The sequence below is a fragment of the Entelurus aequoreus genome, linkage group LG07 (assembly GCF_033978785.1).
Source record: "Entelurus aequoreus isolate RoL-2023_Sb linkage group LG07, RoL_Eaeq_v1.1, whole genome shotgun sequence".
NCBI lineage: Eukaryota > Metazoa > Chordata > Actinopteri > Syngnathiformes > Syngnathidae > Entelurus > Entelurus aequoreus.
In genome coordinates, this window is record NC_084737.1 from 10,087,911 (window position 1) to 10,108,536 (window position 20,626).

Below are 20,626 nucleotides of genomic sequence, written 5' to 3' on the forward strand. Positions count from 1 at the left end.
GGATGGATGGATGAATGAAAAATAATTGTGTCCTCATTGTGAAAAAGACTTCCATCCCTCCATTTTTTTCTACTGCTTGTCCCTTTTTATCATCACGAAATGTTGGCATCATTTTATCTGCCATAAAGTAAATGTTGCTATTGCGCAATAGGCTCCAGCACCCCCGCCCCTCACTCTCCCCCCGCGTGACCCCGAAAGGGACAAGCGGTAGAAAAATGGATGAATCTTGGACGTGTCGAAAATGAATGAATGGATGAATCTTGGACGCGCGCATGTGAAAACAAGATTTTTAAAATTTCCTTTATCATGAATGAAAAATAATTGTGTCTTCATTGTGAAAAAAGACTTCCATCCCTCCATTTTTTCCTACTGCTTGTCCCTTTTTACTACCACGAAATTTCGGCATCATTTTACCTGCCATAAAGTAAATGTTGCTATTGCGCAATAGGCGGTAGGAAAATGGATGAATGGATGAATCTTGGTAGAAAATGGATGAATGGATGAATCTTGGTAGAAAATGGATGAATGGATGAATCTTGATGAATGGATGAATCTTGGTAGAAAATGGATGAATGGATGAATCTTGATGAATCTTGGTAGAAAATGGATGAATGGATGAATCTTGGACACGCGCATGTGAAAACAAGATTTTTAAAATTAATTTTTGCATGAATGAAAAATAATTGTGTCTTCATTGTGAAAAAGACTTCCATCCCTCCATTTTTTCCTACCGCTTGTCCCTTCTTATTTGTATTGTTTCTATTGCGCAATAGGCTCCAGCGCACCGCCGCGGCCCCGAAAGGGACAAGCGGGTAGAAAAAAAAGCATGAATGGATGAATCTTGGACGCGCGCTTGTGAACCGGAGAAACCACTCCCCCTCCCTTGTGACGTCATCAGAGGGTCCACGCCTCCTCCTGCAGAACATAAAAAGCTCCTCCGCCGCGTCCTCCCCACACCGGACCGGGTCCACCTTCGCGCGTGTGGAGGGTGCGCGCGCCGACATGGACGCCAACCGGACGCACGCCGGGCGCGACGCGCACCTGATGCTGGACGCGTGGGCGCAGGGACTCTGGTGGAACCGGAGCCTCCTCCTGCCCAACGGCACCGCCGAGGAGGGTGAGGAGTGGGAGGGCGACCTGGACGTCAACACGGACACTTTCTCCAAGGTGCTGGTCACCGTCATCTACGCGCTGGTGTTCGGCGTGGGCGTGCTGGGCAACTGCGTGACCCTGTGCACCTTGCTGCGCAGGACGAGCCTGCAGAACCTGCAGAGCACGGTCCACTTCCACCTGGGCAGCCTGGCCGTGTCCGACCTGCTCATCCTGCTGCTGTCCATGCCCATCGAGCTGTACAACTTCATCTGGGTGCACCACCCGTGGGTGTTCGGGGACGCCGTGTGCCGCGGCTACTACTTCCTGCGGGACAGCTGCGCCTACGCCACCGCCTTCAACATCGCGTCCCTGAGCGTGGAGCGCTACATGGCCATCTGCCATCCCTTCAAGGCCAAGAGCATCATGTCGCGCAGCCGCACCAAGAAGCTCATCAGCGGCATGTGGCTCGCCGCCTTCGCCCTGGCGGCGCCGATGCTCGTCATCATGGGCCAGGAGGCGCGCCGGGGCGAGAACATCTGCACGGCCACGGTCAGCCCGCCCACCATGAAGGCCGTGCTACAGGTGCGTCCTCGCCGGCCACATGCCCATCTGTTCCAGGGCCAAACTGTGGCCCCCGTAAAAGGTCTTCTAAAAGAGTTCATGCAAAGTTTTAACATCCTTAGCAAGTGTAAAAAGAAGTGAACCACTTCTGGAGAAATAGTCTGTTCCAGGGCCAAACTGTGGCCCCAGTAAAAGGTCTTCTAAAAGAGTTCATGCAAAGTTTTAACATCCTTAGCAAGTGTAAAAAGAAGTGAACCACTTCTGGAGGAATAGTCTGTTCCAGGGCCAAACTGTGGCCCCAGTAAAAGGTCTTCTAAAAGAGTTCATGCAAACTTTTAACATCCTTAGCAAGTGTAAAAAGAAGTGAACCACTTCTGGAGGAATAGTCTGTTCCAGGGTCAAACTGTGGCCCCCGTAAAAGTTGTCCTAAAAGAGTTCATGCAAACTTTTAACATCCTTAGCAAGTGTAAAAAGAAGTGAACCACTTCTGGAGGAATAGTCTGTTCCAGGGTCAAACTGTGGCCCCCGTAAAAGTTGTCCTAAAAGAGTTCATGCAAACTTTTAACATCCTTAGCAAGTGTAAAAAGAAGTGAACCACTTCTGGAGGAATAGTCTGTTCCAGGGTCAAACTGTGGCCACCGTAAAAGTTGTCCTAAAAGAGTTCATGCAAACTTTTAACATCCCTAACAAGTGTAAAAAGAAGTGAAACACTTCTGGAGAAATAGTCTGTTCCACGGTCAAACTGTGGCCACCATAGAAGGTTCCATAAAAAGAGTACATGGAAGGTTTTAACATCCTTAGCAAGTGTAAAAAGAAGTGAACCACTTCTGGAGAAATAGTCTGTTCCAGGGTCAAACTGTGGCCACCATAAAAGTTGTTCTAAAAGAGTTCATGCAAAGTTTTAACATCCCTAACAAGTGTAAAAAGAAGTGAACCACTTCTGGAGAAATAGTCTGCCCCAGGGTCAAACTGTGGCCCCCGTAAAAGTTGTTCTAAAAGAGTTCATGCAAAGTTTTAACATCCCTAACAAGTGTAAAAAGAAGTGAACCACTTCTGGAGACATAGTCTGTTCCAGGGTCAAACTGTGGCCCCCGTAAAAGTTGTCCTAAAAGAGTTCATGCAAAGTTTTAACATCCCTAACAAGTGTAAAAAGAAGTGAACCCGTTCTGGAGAAATAGTCTGTTCCAGGGTCAAACTGTGGCCACCGTAAAAGTTGTCCTAAAAGAGTTTATGCAAAGTTTTAACATCCTTAGCAAGTGTAAAAAGAAGTGAACCCCTTCTGGAGAAATAGTCTGTTCCAGGGTCAAACTGTGGCCCCCGTAAAAGGTCTTCTAAAAGAGTTCATGCAAACTTTTAACATCCCTAACAAGTGTAAAAAGAAGTGAACCACTTCTGGAGAAATAGTCTGTTCCAGGGCCAAACTGTGGCCCCCGTAAAAGGTGTTCTAAAAGAGTTCATGCAAAGTTTTAACATCCTTAGCAAGTGTAAAAAGAAGTGAACCACTTCTGGAGGAATAGTCTGCTCCAGGGTCAAACTGTGGCCCCCGTAAAAGTTGTCCTAAAAGAGTTCATGCAAAGTTTTAACATCCTTAGCAAGTGTAAAAAGAAGTGAACCACTTCTGGAGGAATAGTCTGTTCCAGGGCCAAACTGTGGCCACCGTAAAAGGTCTTCTAAAAGAGTTCATGCAAACTTTTAACATCCTTAGCAAGTGTAAAAAGAAGTGAACCACTTCTGGAGAAATAGTCTGTTCCAGGGTCAAACTGTGGCCCCCGTAAAAGGTCTTCTTAAAGAGTTCATGCAAAGTTTTAACATCCCTAACAAGTGTAAAAAGAAGTGAACCACTTCTGGAGAAATAGTCTGTTCCAGGGCCAAACTGTGGCCCCCGTAAAAGGTCTTCTAAAAGAGTTCATGCAAAGTTTTAACATCCTTAGCAAGTGTAAAAAGAAGTGAACCACTTCTAGAGGAATAGTCTGTTCCAGGGCCAAACTGTGGCCCCCGTAAAAGGTCTTCTAAAAGAGTTCATGCAAACTTTTAACATCCTTAGCAAGTGTAAAAAGAAGTGAACCACTTCTGGAGGAATAGTCTGTTCCAGGGCCAAACTGTGGCCCCCGTAAAAGGTCTTCTAAAAGAGTTCATGCAAACTTTTAACATCCTTAGCAAGTGTAAAAAGAAGTGAACCACTTCTGGAGGAATAGTCTGTTCCAGGGCCAAACTGTGGCCCCCGTAAAAGGTCTTCTAAAAGAGTTCATGCAAACTTTTAACATCCTTAGCGAGTGTAAAAAGAAGTGAACCACTTCTGGAGGAATAGTCTGTTCCAGGGCCAAACTGTGGCCCCCGTAAAAGGTCTTCTAAAAGAGTTCATGCAAACTTTTAACATCCCTAACAAGTGTAAAAAGAAGTGAACCACTTCTGGAGAAATAGTCTGTTCCAGGGTCAAACTGTGGCCCCCGTAAAAGGTCTTCTAAAAGAGTTCATGCAAACTTTTAACATCCCTAACAAGTGTAAAAAGAAGTGAACCACTTCTGGAGAAATAGTCTGTTCCAGGGTCAAACTGTGGCCCCCGTAAAAGTTGTCCTAAAAGAGTTCATGCACAGTTTTAACATCCTTAGCAAGTGTAAAAAGAAGTGAACCACTTCTAGAGGAATAGTCTGTTCCAGGGCCAAACTGTGGCCCCCGTAAAAGGTCTTCTAAAAGAGTTCATGCAAACTTTTAACATCCTTATCAAGTGTAAAAAGAAGTGGAGAAATAGTCTGTTCCAGGGTCAAACTGTGGCCACCATAGAAAGTTTATAAAAGAGTACATGGAAAGTTTTAAAGGGAAACTTCGGTTTTTTTCAACCTGGGCCTTGTTTTCATAATTTTTTCTGTATATGTGAGTGCTGGATAAAACATTTTTTGAGGTCGCGCCAGTATTGAGCAGGGCAGGCAGCCTCCAGCCCAGCTAACGCTCGTACACAGGGCAAATGGCTCTCGTCAAAATTCGGCCTATAAACATGCATTTTTTTCACACTGACAGGCTCAGATAGTTACAATGAGTGTCCGACAACATACTAGAAAGGAGAAATTAACGTATGTCTCTACCTTTAGCTGGAGATCGCTGTATGTTGTGAGCTGTGTCCAAATCTCACCACGCTACAAATCTCGTTCCGAAATCTCGCGATAACTCGCGACAAATCAAATCGTCCACATCAGGCAAAAATTCAGCCATGACAGACAAACAAACAAACTTTTCTATAAAACTAAAATAACAGTCTTCGGTAATCCAACAGAAAATCACTTCAGTCATCTCTCTTCACCTCAGTCAGGTAACTGTTTTTCCACCGGTGTTTTGTCGCGAGTTATCGCGAGATTTCGGAACGAGATTTGTAGCGTGGTGAGATTTGGACACAGCTCACAACATACAGCGATCTCCAGCTAAAGGTAGAGACATACGTTAATTTCTCCTTTCTAGTATGTTGTCGGACACTCATTGTAACTATCTGAGCCTGTCAGTGTGAAAAAAATGCATGTTTATAGGCCGAATTTTGACGAGAGCCAGTTGCCCTGTGTACGAGCGTTAGCTGGGCTGGAGGCTGCCTGCCCTGCTCAATACTGACGCGACCTCAAAAAATGTTTTATCCAGCACTCACATATACAGAAAAAATTATGAAAACAGGGCCCAGGTTGAAAAAAACCGAAGTTTCCCTTTAACATCCCTAACAAGTGTAAAAAGAAGTGAACCACTTTTGATCATTTCTGGAGACATAGTCTGTTCCAGGGTCAAACTGTGGCCCCCGTAAAAGGTCTTCTAAAAGAGTTCATGCAAACTTTTAACATCCTTAGCAAGTGTAAAAAGAAGTGAACCACTTCTGGAGAAATAGTCTGTTCCAGGGTCAAACTGTGGCCCCCGTAAAAGTTGTCCTAAAAGAGTTAATGCAAAGTTTTAACATCCTTAGCAAGTGTAAAAAGAAGTGAACCACTTCTGGAGGAATAGTCTGCTCCAGGGCCAAACTGTGGCCCCCGTAAAAGGTGTTCTAAAAGAGTTCATGCAAAGTTTTAACATCCTTATCAAGTGTAAAAAGAAGTGGAGAAATAGTCTGTTCCAGGGTCAAACTGTGGCCACCATAGAAGGTTCTATAAAAGAGTACATGGAAAGTTTTAACATCCCTAACAAGTGTAAAAAGAAGTGAACCACTTTTGATCATTTCTGGAGACATAGTCTGTTCCAGGGTCAAACTGTGGCCCCCGTAAAAGGTCTTCTAAAAGAGTTCATGCAAACTTTTAACATCCTTAGCAAGTGTAAAAAGAAGTGAACCACTTCTGGAGAAATAGTCTGTTCCAGGGTCAAACTGTGGCCCCCGTAAAAGTTGTCCTAAAAGAGTTAATGCAAAGTTTTAACATCCTTAGCAAGTGTAAAAAGAAGTGAACCACTTCTGGAGGAATAGTCTGCTCCAGGGCCAAACTGTGGCCCCCGTAAAAGGTGTTCTAAAAGAGTTCATGCAAAGTTTTAACATCCTTATCAAGTGTAAAAAGAAGTGGAGAAATAGTCTGTTCCAGGGTCAAACTGTGGCCACCATAGAAGGTTCTATAAAAGAGTACATGGAAAGTTTTAACATCCCTAACAAGTGTAAAAAGAAGTGAACCACTTTTGATCATTTCTGGAGACATAGTCTGTTCCAGGGTCAAACTGTGGCCACCGTAAAAGGTGCTCTAAAAGAGTTCATGCAAAGTTTTGACATTCTTAACAAGTGTAAAAAAAAAGTGAACCACTTCTGGAGAAATAGTCTGTCTGTTCCAGGGCCAAACTGTGGCCCCCGTAAAAGGTCTTCTAAAAGAGTTCATGCACAGTTTTAACATCCTTAGCAAGTGTAAAAAGAAGTGAACCACTTCTGGAGGAATAGTCTGCTCCAGGGCCAAACTGTGGCCCCCGTAAAAGTTGTCCTAAAAGAGTTCATGCAAACTTTTAACATCCTTAGCAAGTGTAAAAAGAAGTGAACCACTTCTAGAGGAATAGTCTGTTCCAGGGTCAAACTGTGGCCCCCGTAAAAGTTGTCCTAAAAGAGTTCATGCACAGTTTTAACATCCTTAGCAAGTGTAAAAAGAAGTGAACCACTTCTAAAGGAATAGTCTGTTCCAGGGCCAAACTGTGGCCCCTGTAAAAGTTGTTCTAAAAGAGTTCATGCAAAATGTTAACATCCTTAGCAAGTGTAAAAAGAAGTGAACCACTTCTGGAGGAATAGTCTGTTCCAGGGTCAAACTGTGGCCACTGTAAAAGTTGTTCTAAAAGAGTTCATGCAAAGTTTTAACATCCCTAACAAGTGTAAAAAGAAGTGAACCCCTTCTGGAAAAATCGTCTGTTCCAGAGTCAAACTGTGGCCTCCATAAAATATTCTATAAAAAGAGTACATGGAAGGTTTTAACATCCATAACAAGTGTAAAAAGAAGTGAACCACTTCTGGAGAAATAGTCTGTTCCAGGGTCAAACTGTGGCCTCCATAAAATATTCTATAAAAGAGTACATGGAAGGTTTTAACATCCCTAACAAGTGTAAAAAGAAGTTAACCAGTATTGATGATGGAGATGGACATTGTCTGTTCCAGGGTCAAACTGTGGCCACCGTAAAAGTTGTTCTAAAAGAGTTCATGCAAAGTTTTAACATTACTAACAAGTGTAAAAAGAAGTGAACCACTTTTGATCATGTCAGTAGATATAGTCTGTTCCAGGGTCCAACTGTGGCCACTGTAGAATATTCTATAAAAGAGTACATGGAAGGTTTTAACATCCCTAACAAGTGTAAAAAGAAGTGAACCACTTTTGATCATGTCAGTAGAAATAGTCTGTTCCAGGGTCAAACTGTGGCCGCCAGCTCTATTAAGTGTACATATTATGTTTGAAGTCATATTTTAAGATTATTAATACATTTTAAACAAGTGTAAAAAGAAGCTAACCAGTATTGATCATGTCATTAGAAATAGTCTGTTCCAGGGTCAAACTGTGGCCACCATAGAAGGTTCTGTAAACGAGTACATAGAAGGTTTTAAAATTCCTAACAAGTGTAAAAAGAAGTGAACCACATTTGATAATTTCTGGAGAAATTAACATGCTCAACTGTCATATAAGTGTAAAAAGAAGCAAAGTCTTGCATATAAATGCTTCTTAACATGCTCAACTGTCATAAGTGTAAAAAGAAGCAAACTCTTGCAGATAAGCTGCTTCTTAACATGCTCAACTGTCATATAAGTGTAAAAAGAAGCAAAGTCTTGCATATAAAGCTGCTTCTTAACATGCTCAACTGTCATATAAGTGTAAAAAGAAGCAAAGTCTTGCATATAAAGCTGCTTCTTAACATGCTCAACTGTCATATAAGTGTAAAAAGAAGCAACGTCTTGCAGATAAGCTGCTTCTTAACATTCTCAACTGTCATATAAGTGTAAAAAGAAGCAAAGTCTTGCATATAAATCTGCTTCTTAACATGCTCAACTGTCATATAAGTGTAAAAAGAAGCAAACTCTTGCATATAAAGCTGCTTCTTAACATGCTCAACTGTCATATAAGTGTAAAAAGAAGCAAAGTCTTGCATATAAAGCTGCTTCTTAACATGCTCAACTGTCATTTAAGTGTAAAAAGAAGCAAACTCTTGCAGATAAGCTGCTTCTTAACATGCTCAACTGTCATATAAGTGTAAAAAGAAGCAAACTCTTGCATATAAAGCTGCTTCTTAACATGCTCAACTGTCATATAAGTGTAAAAAGAAGCAAAGTCTTGCATATAAAGCTGCTTCTTAACATGCTCAACTGTCATATAAGTGTAAAAAGAAGCAACGTCTTGCAGATAAGCTGCTTCTTAACATGCTCAACTGTCATATAAGTGTAAAAAGAAGCAAAGTCTTGCATATAAAGCTGCTTCTTAACATGCTCAACTGTCATATAAGTGTAAAAAGAAGCAAAGTCTTGCATATAAATGCTTCTTAACATGCTCAACTGTCATATAAGAGTAAAAAGAAGCAAACTCTTGCATATAAAGCTGCTTCTTAACATGCTCAACTGTCATGTAAGTGTAAAAAGAAGCAAACTCTTGCATATAAAGCTGCTTCTTAACATGCTCAACTGTCATTTAAGTGTAAAAAGAAGCAAACTCTTGCAGATAAGCTGCTTCTTAACATGCTCAACTGTCATATAAGTATAAAAAGAAGCAAAGTCTTGCATATAAAGCTGCTTCTTAACATGCTCAACTGTCATATAAGTGTAAAAAGAAGCAAACTCCTGCATATAAAGCTGCTTCTTAACATGCTCAACTGTCATATAAGTGTAAAAAGAAGCAAACTCTTGCATATAAAGCTGCTTCTTAACATGCTCAACTGTCGTATAAGTGTAAAAAGAAGCAAACTCTTGCAGATAAGCTGCTTCTTAACATGCTCAACTGTCATATAAGTGTAAAAAGAAGCAAACTCTTGCATACAAAGCGGCTTCTTAACATGCTCAACTGTCATATAAGTGTAAAAAGAAGCAAACTCTTGCATATAAAGCTGCTTCTTAACATGCTCAACTGTCATTTAAGTGTAAAAAGAAGCAAACTCTTGCAGATAAGCTGCTTCTTAACATGCTCAACTGTCATATAAGTGTAAAAAGAAGCAAAGTCTTGCATATAAAGCTGCTTCTTAACATGCTCAACTGTCATATAAGTGTAAAAAGAAGCAAACTCTTGCATATAAAGCTGCTTCTTAACATGCTCAACTGTCATATAAGTGTAAAAAGAAGCAAACTCCTGCAGATAAGCTGCTTCTTAACATGCTCAACTGTCATATAAGTGTAAAAAGAAGCAACGTCTTGCAGATAAGCTGCTTCTTAACATGCTCAACTGTCATATAAGTGTAAAAAGAAGCAAACTCTTGCATATAAACTGCTTCTTAACATGCTCAACTGTCATATAAGTGTAAAAAGAAGCAAACTCTTGCATATAAAGCTGCTTTTTAACATGCCCAACTGTCATATAAGTGTAAAAAGAAGCAAAGTCTTGCATATAAAGCTGCTTCTTAACATGCTCAACTGTCATATAAGTGTAAAAAGAAGCAAACTCTTGCATATAAAGCTGCTTCTTAACATGCTCAACTGTCATTTAAGTGTAAAAAGAAGCAAAGTCTTGCAGATAAGCTGCTTCTTAACATGCTCAGCTGTCATATAAGTGTAAAAAGAAGCAAACTCCTGCATATAAACTGCTTCTTAACATGCTCAACTGTCATATAAGTGTAAAAAGAAGCAAAGTCCTGCATATAAAGCTGCTTCTTAACATGCTCAACTGTCATATAAGTGTAAAAAGAAGCAAACTCCTGCATATAAACTGCTTCTTAACATGCTCAACTGTCATATAAGTGTAAAAAGAAGCAAAGTCCTGCATATAAACTGCTTCTTAACATGCTCAACTGTCATATAAGTGTAAAAAGAAGCAAACTCTTGCAGATAAGCTGCTTCTTAACATGCTCAACTGTCATATAAGTGTAAAAAGAAGCAAACTCCTGCATATAAACTGCTTCTTAACATGCCCAACTGTCATACAAGTGTGACAAAAAGTTCTCCTTTTAATGAGCAAACGTGCCTGGGAGGTCGGTCTCTTCACACGACTACTAAACAGGTTTTCTTCCGGCACTATTTTTGTTATTGACGTCGCCCACACCTGAGCACATTGCACACAGTTGGTTTCTGCAAGAGTGTCGAGAAAAGGAAACTATCTTTTCCCTCTCTAAGAGTCTCCACATGAATGAGTCAAAAAAGATGAGAGGTAAAAGTACTGCAGTGTTTATTTGCTGACTAGGTGCTTAACTAATGAAGCCATCAATCTTCCTTAATTCTGCACCAAGCTGGAGCCGACCCTAGGAGACGTGACACTCCGGCAGACCAATGGGAACATGAACGATGATCGATGCTAATGATGATGGTGATTAAGATGGCGCAGGCCTCCGTCAAGGATGAATAATCCTAATTTGGACTCGGGTATACTGCAGTATTCAGGCCTTATATACACTGTAAAGTATTCATTTATACTTTCTTCAACAAAAAATAAAAAATACTAAGTCAAATAAACACAATGCAGATCCATGCATTATTGTTATTGGCTAAAAGATTACATTTGAAAAAAATAAAATTACGCAAAGAGTTAAAAAAAAAAAAAAAAATTGATTATTATCTAAAAAAAAAAATTTAAACAATTAATACAATTAAAACTATACAGATACTTTTTTTTTTTTTTTTTTTTAATTTTTTTTTTTTTCATAAATAAATACAATCGTGTGTGCTTACGGACTGTATCCCTGCAGACTGTATTGATCTATATTGATATATAATGTATATATTGTGTTTTTTATGTTGATTTAATTAAAAAAAAAAAAAAAGTTTTATTTTCATTTATTTATTCTTTTTTTTTATTCCTTGTGCGGCCCGGTACCGGTCCGCGGCCCGGTGGTTGGGGACCACTGCTGTAAAGTATTCATTTATACTTTCTCTTAAAAAAAATAAAAATAAAAAATACTAAGTCAAATAAACACAATGCAGATCCATGCATTATTGTTATTGGCGAAAAGATTACATTTGAAAAAAAGTAAATTACGCAAAGAGTTTAAAAAAACAAAAAAATTGATTATCTAAAAAAAAAAAAAAAAATTAATACAATTAAAACTATACAGATACTTTGAAAAAAATCGATAAAATGTAAAAATAAAAATAAATGTTTTTTAAAAATTGTATTTAATATACAAATAATGCAATATTTTCTGAAAAATCAGGTTAAATTATTTGTATTATTTTTCTGTAAAAAATTGGTTGAGGCAATTTTACAACATCCTGCAAAATAAAGACATAAATAAACAATAAAGGCCTCCGTCAAGGATGAACAATCCTAATTTGGACTCGGGTATACTGCAGTTTTCAGGCCTTATATACACTGTAAAGTACTATTGGCTAAAAAATTACATTTGAAAATAATTAAATTACGCAAAGAGTTAAAAAAAAAAGGATTATTATCTAAAAAAAAAAATGAAAACAATTAATACAATTAAAACTATACAGATACTTTAAAAAAAATCGATAAAATGTAAAAATAAAAATAATTGTTTTTTAAAAATTGTATTTAAAATACAAATCATGCAATATTTTCTGAAAAATCAGGTTAAATTATTTGTATTATTTTTCTGTAAAAAAATTGGTTGAGGCAATTTTACAACATCCTGCAAAATAAAGACATAAATAAACAATAAAGGCCTCCGTCAAGGATGAACAATCCTAATTTGGACTCGGGTATACTGCAGTTTTCAGGCCTTATATACACTGTAAAGTACTCATTTATACTTTCTCCTAAAAAAAAAAAAAAATACTAAGTCAAATAAACACAATGCAGATCCATGCATTATTGTTATTGGCTAAAAAATTACATTTGAAAAGAATTAAATTACGCAGAGAGTTAAAAAAAAAAAAAAAAGAGGATTATTATCTAAAAAAAAAATTGAAAACAATTAATACGATTAAAACTATACAGATACTTTTAAAAAAATCGATAAAATGTAAAAATAAAAATAATTGTTTTTTAAAAATTGTATTTAAAATACAAATCATGCAATATTTTCTGAAAAATCAGGTTAAATTATTTGTATTATTTTTCTGTAAAAAAATTGGTTGAGGCAATTTTACAACATCCTGCAAAATAAAGACATAAATAAACAATACCAAAGGCCTCCGTCAAGGATGAACAATCCAAATTTGGACTCGGGTATACTGCAGTATTCAGGCCTTATATACACTGTAAAGTATTCATTTATACTTTCTCCTAAAAAAAATAAAAAATAAAAATAAATACTAAGTCAAATAAACACATTGCAGATCCATGCATTAGCTAAAAAAAAACATTTGAAAAAAATAAAATTACGCAAAGAGTTAAAAAAAATAAAAATCGATTATCTACAAAAAAATGAAAAAAATAAATACAATTAAAACTATACAGATACTTTAAAAAAAATTGATTAAATGTAAAAATACAAATATATTGTTTATTTTTATTTTTATTTGAAATACAAACCATGCAATATTTTCTGAAAAATTTGGTTAAATTATTTGTATTATTTTTCTGTAAAAAATTGGTTGAGGCAACTTTCCAACATCCTGCAAAATAAAGACATAAATAAACAATAACAATCTAGCATGGCACCCAGTAGAGCGCAGGCCTCCGTCAAGGATGAATAATCCTAATTTGGACTCGGGTGTACTGCAGTATTCAGGCCTTATATACACTGTAAAGTATTCATTTGATACTTTCTCTTAAAAATAAAATAAAAATACTAAATCAAATAAACACACTGCAGATCCATGCATTATTGTTATTAGCTAAAAAAAAAAAAAAGTTTGAAAAAAATTAAATTAGGCAAAGAGTAAAAAAAAAGAAAAACGATTATTATCTAAAAAAAACAACACAAAACAAACAATTAAAACTATACAAATACTTTTAAAAAATCGATAAAATGTATAAAAAAAATGAATTAGTTTATTTTTATTTTTATTTGAAATACAAATCATGCAATATTTTCTGAGAAATTATGCTAAATTATTTGTAATTTTTTTCTGTAAAAAATTGGTTGAGGATATTTTACAATATCCTGCAAAATAAAGACACAAATAAACAATAACAAACTAGCATGGCACCCGGTAGAGCGCAGGCCTCCGTCAAAGATGAACAATCCTAATTTGGACTCGGGTATACTGCAGTATTCAGGCCTTATATACACTGTAAAGTATTCATTTATACTTCATTAAAAAAAAAAAACACTAAGTCAAATAAACACAATGCAGATCCATGCATTATTGTTATTAGCTAAAAAAATACATTCGAAAAAAAAAAAATTACGCAAAGAGTTTAAAAAAAAAAAATTGATTATCTAAAAAAAAAAAATGGAAAAAATAAATACAATTAAAACTATACTCTGTATATACACTGTATATACTTCCTCATAAAAAAAAATACTAAGTCAAACACAAAGCAGAAACATGCATTATTGTTATAAAATAAAAATAAATAAATACAACTCAAATTACGGAGTTTGAAAAAAAAGATTACAAAAAAAATTAAATAAATACAATTTTAACTATACAAATAGTTTTAAAGAAAATAAAAATCGATAAAAAGTAAAATACAAATAATTGATCGTTTTTATTTTAAATACAAATCATGCATTATTTTCTGAGAAATTAGGTAGAATTATTTGTATTATTTTTTTTATAACAAATTAAAAACATATTTAAAAAAAAATGTTTCCATAAAGAAATACAATCATGTGTGCTTACGGACTGTATCCCTGCAGACTGTATTGATCTATATTGATATATAATGTATATATTGTGTTTTTTATGTTGATTTAATAAAAAAAAAAAAAGTTTGGGGACCACTGCTGTAACACACATGACTTGCACACCAACAGCTGAGTAGCTATATTTTATAGCGCATGCCGAGCGAGTTGAAGCAGCTGGATGCTGACCACTCATCATACTTCAACTATTTTTTTAATTTATTTTTTTAACTACACCAGGGGGTTGTCTACAGCCACACAGCTCTTAGTTATCTGAGTTGGTGCTAATTATAGACCTTGGCGGTTGTTTGTTTTCTTTAGACCAGTGGTCCCTAACCTTTTTGTAACTGCGGACCGGTCAACGCTTGAACATTTGTCCCACGGACTGGGTTTTAAAAAAAAAAAAAAGTATTTTATTTTTTTATTTGTCATAAAAAAATACAATCATGTGTGCTTACGGACTTTATCCCTGCAGACTGTATTGATCTTTATTGATATAAAATGTAGGAACCAGAAATATATTAAAAAAAAAAATAAATAAATATATATATATATATATATATATATATATATATATATATATATATATATATATATATATATATATATATATATATATATATATATATATATATATATATACATATATATATATATATATACATATACATATATATATATATATATATATATATATATATATATATATATATATATATATATATATATATTTCTTGTGCGGCCCGGTACCGGTCCGCGGACCGATAGGTACCGGGCCGCACAAGAAATTTAAAAAAAAAAAAATTTTTTTTTTTTTTTTTAATGAAATCAACATAAAAAACACAATATATACATTATATATCAATATAGATCAATACAGTCTGCAGGAATACAGTCCGTAAGCACACATGATTGTATTTATTTATGTTAAAAAAAAAAAAAAAAAGATTTACAATAGAACTAAAACAATTCATACCTCCTAAACCGTCCCAAGAGTGATTTCATGCATATTTGTACGCGCTGTCGTAACGCGATCAAGCTGGCGTCGTTAGCATTAGCGAATATGCTAACACATTTAAGTGTCTGTGTTAGTATTATTAACTTACGTACATCATGGCATTGTTTTGGTTTTATTTCAGTTTCCCAAATTCCTCAGTAAATTCACCAAAATGTCACCATGGAGATTTTTTTTTTTAGCTAATTGGAGAGCTAGCTTCGGTTTTGCATGATAAGCCGTTTTACTGCTGTGTTACAAACAATTAAGGTATATAAATAAACATTTACAAATGATTGCATACCGGTATATACTGTATCTGCGGCTTATAGTCTGGTGCAGCTACCATATTTTTCGGACTATAAGGCGCACTTAAAATCCTTCCATTTTCTTAAATATCGACAATGCGCCTTTTAGCCTAATGTACGGCATCATTCCGCTTGTGCTTACCGACCTCGAAGCTATTTTATTTGGTACACGGTGTAATGATAAGCGTGACCAGTAGATGGCAGTCACACAAAAGAGATATGCGTCGACTGCAAGATGACGCCAGTAAAAAAAAACACAAACTTTAAATGTTCTGTGAGAATATAGACCATTACACACGGCACTCAAAAATTTGCCAACATTTTTTATGGATTGTCGTCGCTTTACGGTTGCCATAGTCAGGCGTACTGTGCTTCAACATACAAGTATTACCGTATTTTTCGGACTATAAGTCGCTCCGGAGTATAAATCGCACCGGCCGAAAATGCATAATAAAGAAGGAAAAAAACATATATAAGTCGCACTGGAGTATAAGTCGCACCCCCCGGCCAAACTATGAAAAAAACTGCGACTTATAGTCCGAAAAATACGGTATTATAGTGTGTGTAGAAGGACTAGAAAATGGCACCTATTAGCAGACATATTATCTGGCGTTTTGTTTTGCAATATTATGCAAAACAAACTTTTCTTACCTTCTGGTACCTTTTTTTTTTTTTTTTTTTTTAAATTTAAATAAAACTTTATTTATAAACTGCAACATTTACAAACAGCTGAGAAACAATAATCAAAATAAGTATGGTGCCAGTATGCTGTTTTTTTTCAATAAAATACTGGAAAGGATAGAAATGTAGTTTGTCTCTTTTACCCGATTATTAATCGATTAATCAAAGTAATAATCGACAAATTAATCGATTATCAAATTAGTTGTTAGTTGCAGCCCTACATATAGCACATACTGTAACACATAACATAGCACACAGCATATACTGTGACACACACAAATACTGTAGCACATAGCGTATAGCACATACTGTAGCATTTAGCACAGACATAAACTGCAGCGCATCACCCGGAATATAGCCTTTAATGTAGCACACTGCATATAGCGCATGCTGTAGCACATAGCACACAGCATTAGGCACATCCTGTAGCTCATAGCGCACAGCATATAGCACATAGCAGAGAGTATATAGCACATAACCTAATGTAGCGCATAGCATTCACTGTAGCATATAGCACACAGGATACAGTGATATATAATTTCTGACAAATGCTAGTAACACAGAACACAGGACGTAGCACATACTGTAGCACAATAGCAGATAGCATAAAATAGCAGCTAGCATATAGCACATACTGTAGCACACAGCATACACTGTAGCACAAAGCTTATAGCAAAATACTGTAGCAGGTAGAATATAATGTAGCACATAGCATACACTGTAGCACATAGCATATAGCACACAGCATATACTGTAGCACAAAGCGTATAGATAATACTGTAGCACATAGCATATAATGTAGCACATTGCTACACACTGTAGCACACGTCATATAGAAAATACTGTAGCACATAGCACACATTGCAGCATATAGCATATAGCACAAAGCATTTAGAAAATACTGTAGCACATAGCATACAATGTAGCACATAGCACACACTGCAGCATATAGCACACAGCATATGCTGTAGCGCAAAGCTTATAGAAAATACTGTAGCACATAGCATATAATGTAGCACATTGCAACACACTGTAGCACATAGCATACAGCACACAGCATATATAAAATACAGTAGCACATAGCATATAGCACACAGCAAATACTGTAGCAAAAAGCATATAGGAATACTGTAGCACACATTATAAAATGTAGCACATAGCATATAGACCACAGCATATATTGTAGCACAGAGCTTATAGAAAATACTGTAGCACATAGCATATAATGTAGCACATTGCAACACACTGTAGCACATAGCATGTAGCACACACAATATAGAAAATGTAGCACTTAACACACACTGTAGCACATAGCATATAGCACAGTGCAACACACTGTAGCACAAAGCATATATAAAATACTATAGCACATAGCATAAAATGTAGCACATAGCACACACTGTAGCACATAACATATAGTACACAGCATATACTGTAGCACAAAGCTTATAGAAAATACTGTAGCACATAGCATATAATGTAGCACATTGCAACACACTGTAGCACATAGCATGTAGCATACATCATATAGAAAATACTGTAGCACATAGCACACACTGAAGCATATAGCACAAAGCATATAGAAAATACTGTAGCACATAGCATAAAATGTAGCACATAGCACACACTGTAGCACATAGCAGATAGAACACAGCATATACTGTAGCACAAAGCTTATAGAAAATACTGTAGCACAAAGCATATAATGTAGCACATTGCAACACACTGTAGCACATAGAACACAGCATATATAAAATACAGTAGCACATAGCATATAGCACACAGCATATACTGTAGCACAAAGTATATAGAAATACTGTAGCACACATCATAAAATGTAGCACATAGCACACACTGTAGCACATAGCATACATAACACAGCATATACTGTAGCACAAAGCTTATAGCACAAACAATATAGAAAATGTAGCACATAACACCCACTGTAGCACATAGCATATAGCACAGAGCATACACAGTAGCACAAAGCTTATAGCACACACAATATAGAAAATGTAGCACATAACACACACTGTAGCACATAGCATATAGCACAGAGCATACACAGCAGCACAAAACATATATACAATACTATAGCACATAGCATAAACTGTAGCACATAGTACACAGCATATACTGTAGCACAAAGCTTATAGTACACACAATATAGAAAATGTAGCACATAACACACACTGTAGCACATAGCATATAGCACAGAGCATACACAGTAGCACAAAACATATATACAATACTATAGCACATAGCATAAACTGTAGCACACAGTACACAGCATATACTGTAGCACAAAGCTTATAGTAAAATACTGTAACACATAGAACATAATGTAGCACATTGCAACACACCGTAGCACATAGCGTATAGCACACATCATATAGAAAATACTGTAGCACATAGCACACACTGCAGGACACAGCATATAGCACACAACATATGCTGTAGCACAAAGCTTATAGAAAATACTGTAGCACATAGCATAGCATACAGCAAAATAGCACATAGCATAAAATGTAGCACTTAGCACACACTGTAGCACATAGCATATATGACACTGCATATACTGTAGCACAAACCTTATAGCATAGACTGACCATACGTCCTCTTTTGCGGGGCTGTCCGGGCGGGGTTTCTTAAATGCCTCAAATTTTCGGCATTTTGAGTCAGGGTTGCGTGTATTTTCAATGTACGTCCAGGGTTAAGAAAGGGTTAAAAACAAAACAGAAGGTGTGCGCACGCAGCAGCATTCGTGAGGGAGGGGCAGAGACAGAGAGAGCGAGGGAGTGGATTGATTGACATACCTGTACTTGCCAACCCTTCCCGATTTTCCCGGGAGACTCCCGAATTTCAGTGCCCCTCCCGAAAATCCCGATTTCCACCCAGACAACAATAATTTGCGTGCCGGCCCAGTCACATAATATCTAAGGCCATTCACACACACATAAGCGAATGCAACGCATACTTGGTCAACAGCCATACAGGTCACACTGCGGGTGGCCGTATAAACAACTTTAACACCGTTACAAATATGCGCCACACTGTGAACCCACACCAAACAAGAATGACAAACACATTTCGGGAGAACATCCGCACAGTAACACAACATAAACACAACAGAACAAATACCCAGAATCCCTTGCAACACTAACTCTTCCGGGACGCTACAATATATGCACAATTTTCACCTAGTGCCGGCCTTGGCACGCATATATGTGTCCTCTTTTTGGGATTTCACAATATGGTCGGCCTATTATGGCAAATACTGTAGCACATAGCATGCGTTGCAGCAAATGGCACATACTGTAGCACATAGCAGATAGTACGCAGCACATACCGTCACACATAGCATCCATCATACTGTATAGCACAGGGGTCGGCAACCCGCGGCTCTAGAGCCGCATGCGGCTCTTTAGCGCCGCCCTAGTGGCTCTCTGGAGATTTTTCAAAAATGTATGAAAAATGGAAAAAGATGAGCGGGAAAAAAAATGTTTTTGTTTTAATATGGTTTCTGTAGGAGGACAAACATGACACAAACCTCCCTAATTGTTATAAAGCACACTGTTTATATTAAACATGCTTCACTGATATCAAGTATTTGGCGAGCGCCGTTTTGTCCTACTAATTTTGGCGGTCCTTGAACTCACCTTAGTTTGTTTACAACTTTCTCCGACCATCTAGGACGTGTTTTATGCCACTTCTTTTTCTGTCTCATTTTGTCCACCACACTTTTAACAATGTGCATGAATGCACAAAGGTGAGTTTTGTTGATGTTATTGACTTGTGTGGAGTGCTAATCGGGCATATTTGGTCACTGAGTGACTGCAAGCTAATCGATGCTAACATGCTATTTAGGCTAGCTGTATGTACATATTGCATCATTATGCCTCATTTGTAGCTATATTTGAACTCATTTGGTTTCCTTTAAGTCCTCTTAATTCAATTTATAACTCATGGCACACTGTTTATATTAAACATGCTTCACTGATATCAAGTATTTGGCGAGCACCGTTTTATCCTACTAATTTTGGCGGTCCTTGAACTCACCTTAGTCTGTTTACAACTTTCTCCGACCATCTAGGACGTGTTTTATGCCACTTCTTTTTCTGTCTCATTTTGTCCACCAAACTTTTAACAATGTGCATGAGTGCACAAAGGTGAGTTTTGTTGATGTTATTGACTTGTGTGGAGTGCTAATCGGGCATATTTGGTCACTGAGTGACTGCAAGCTAATCGATGCTAACATGCTATTTAGGCTAGCTGTATGTACATATTGCATCATTATGCCTCATTTGTAGCTATATTTGAACTCATTTAGTTTCCTTTAAGTCCTCTTAATTCAATTTATAACTCATGGCACACTGTTTATATTAAACATGCTTCACTGATATCAAGTATTTGGCGAGCGCCGTTTTATCCTACTAATTTTGGCGGTCCTTGAACTCACCTTAGTTTGTTTACAACTTTCTCCGACCATCTAGGACGTGTTTTATGCCACTTCTTTTTCTGTCTCATTTTGTCCACCAAACTTTTAACAATGTGCATGAGTGCACAAAGGTGAGTTTTGTTTAAGTTATTCACTTGTGTGGAGTGCTAATCGGGCATATTTGGTCACTGAGTGACTGCAAGCTAATCGATGCTAACATGCTATTTAGGCTAGCTGTATGTACATATTGCA

The 20,626-nt window shown here is 36.9% G+C and overlaps 1 protein-coding gene across 1 annotated transcript in view; it reads left to right on the forward strand.

The window, feature by feature from the left end:
- Positions 1 to 969: 969 nt before the first annotated feature.
- LOC133652949 (neurotensin receptor type 1-like) overlaps positions 970 to 20,626 on the forward strand; it is a 94,601-nt gene continuing 74,944 nt past the window's right edge. The window contains exon 1 of the mRNA XM_062051907.1: positions 970 to 1,674. Within this exon, the coding sequence (XP_061907891.1) occupies positions 1,003 to 1,674 (672 nt within the window). The 5' untranslated portion in view covers positions 970 to 1,002. The remainder of the gene's footprint in view (positions 1,675 to 20,626) is intronic.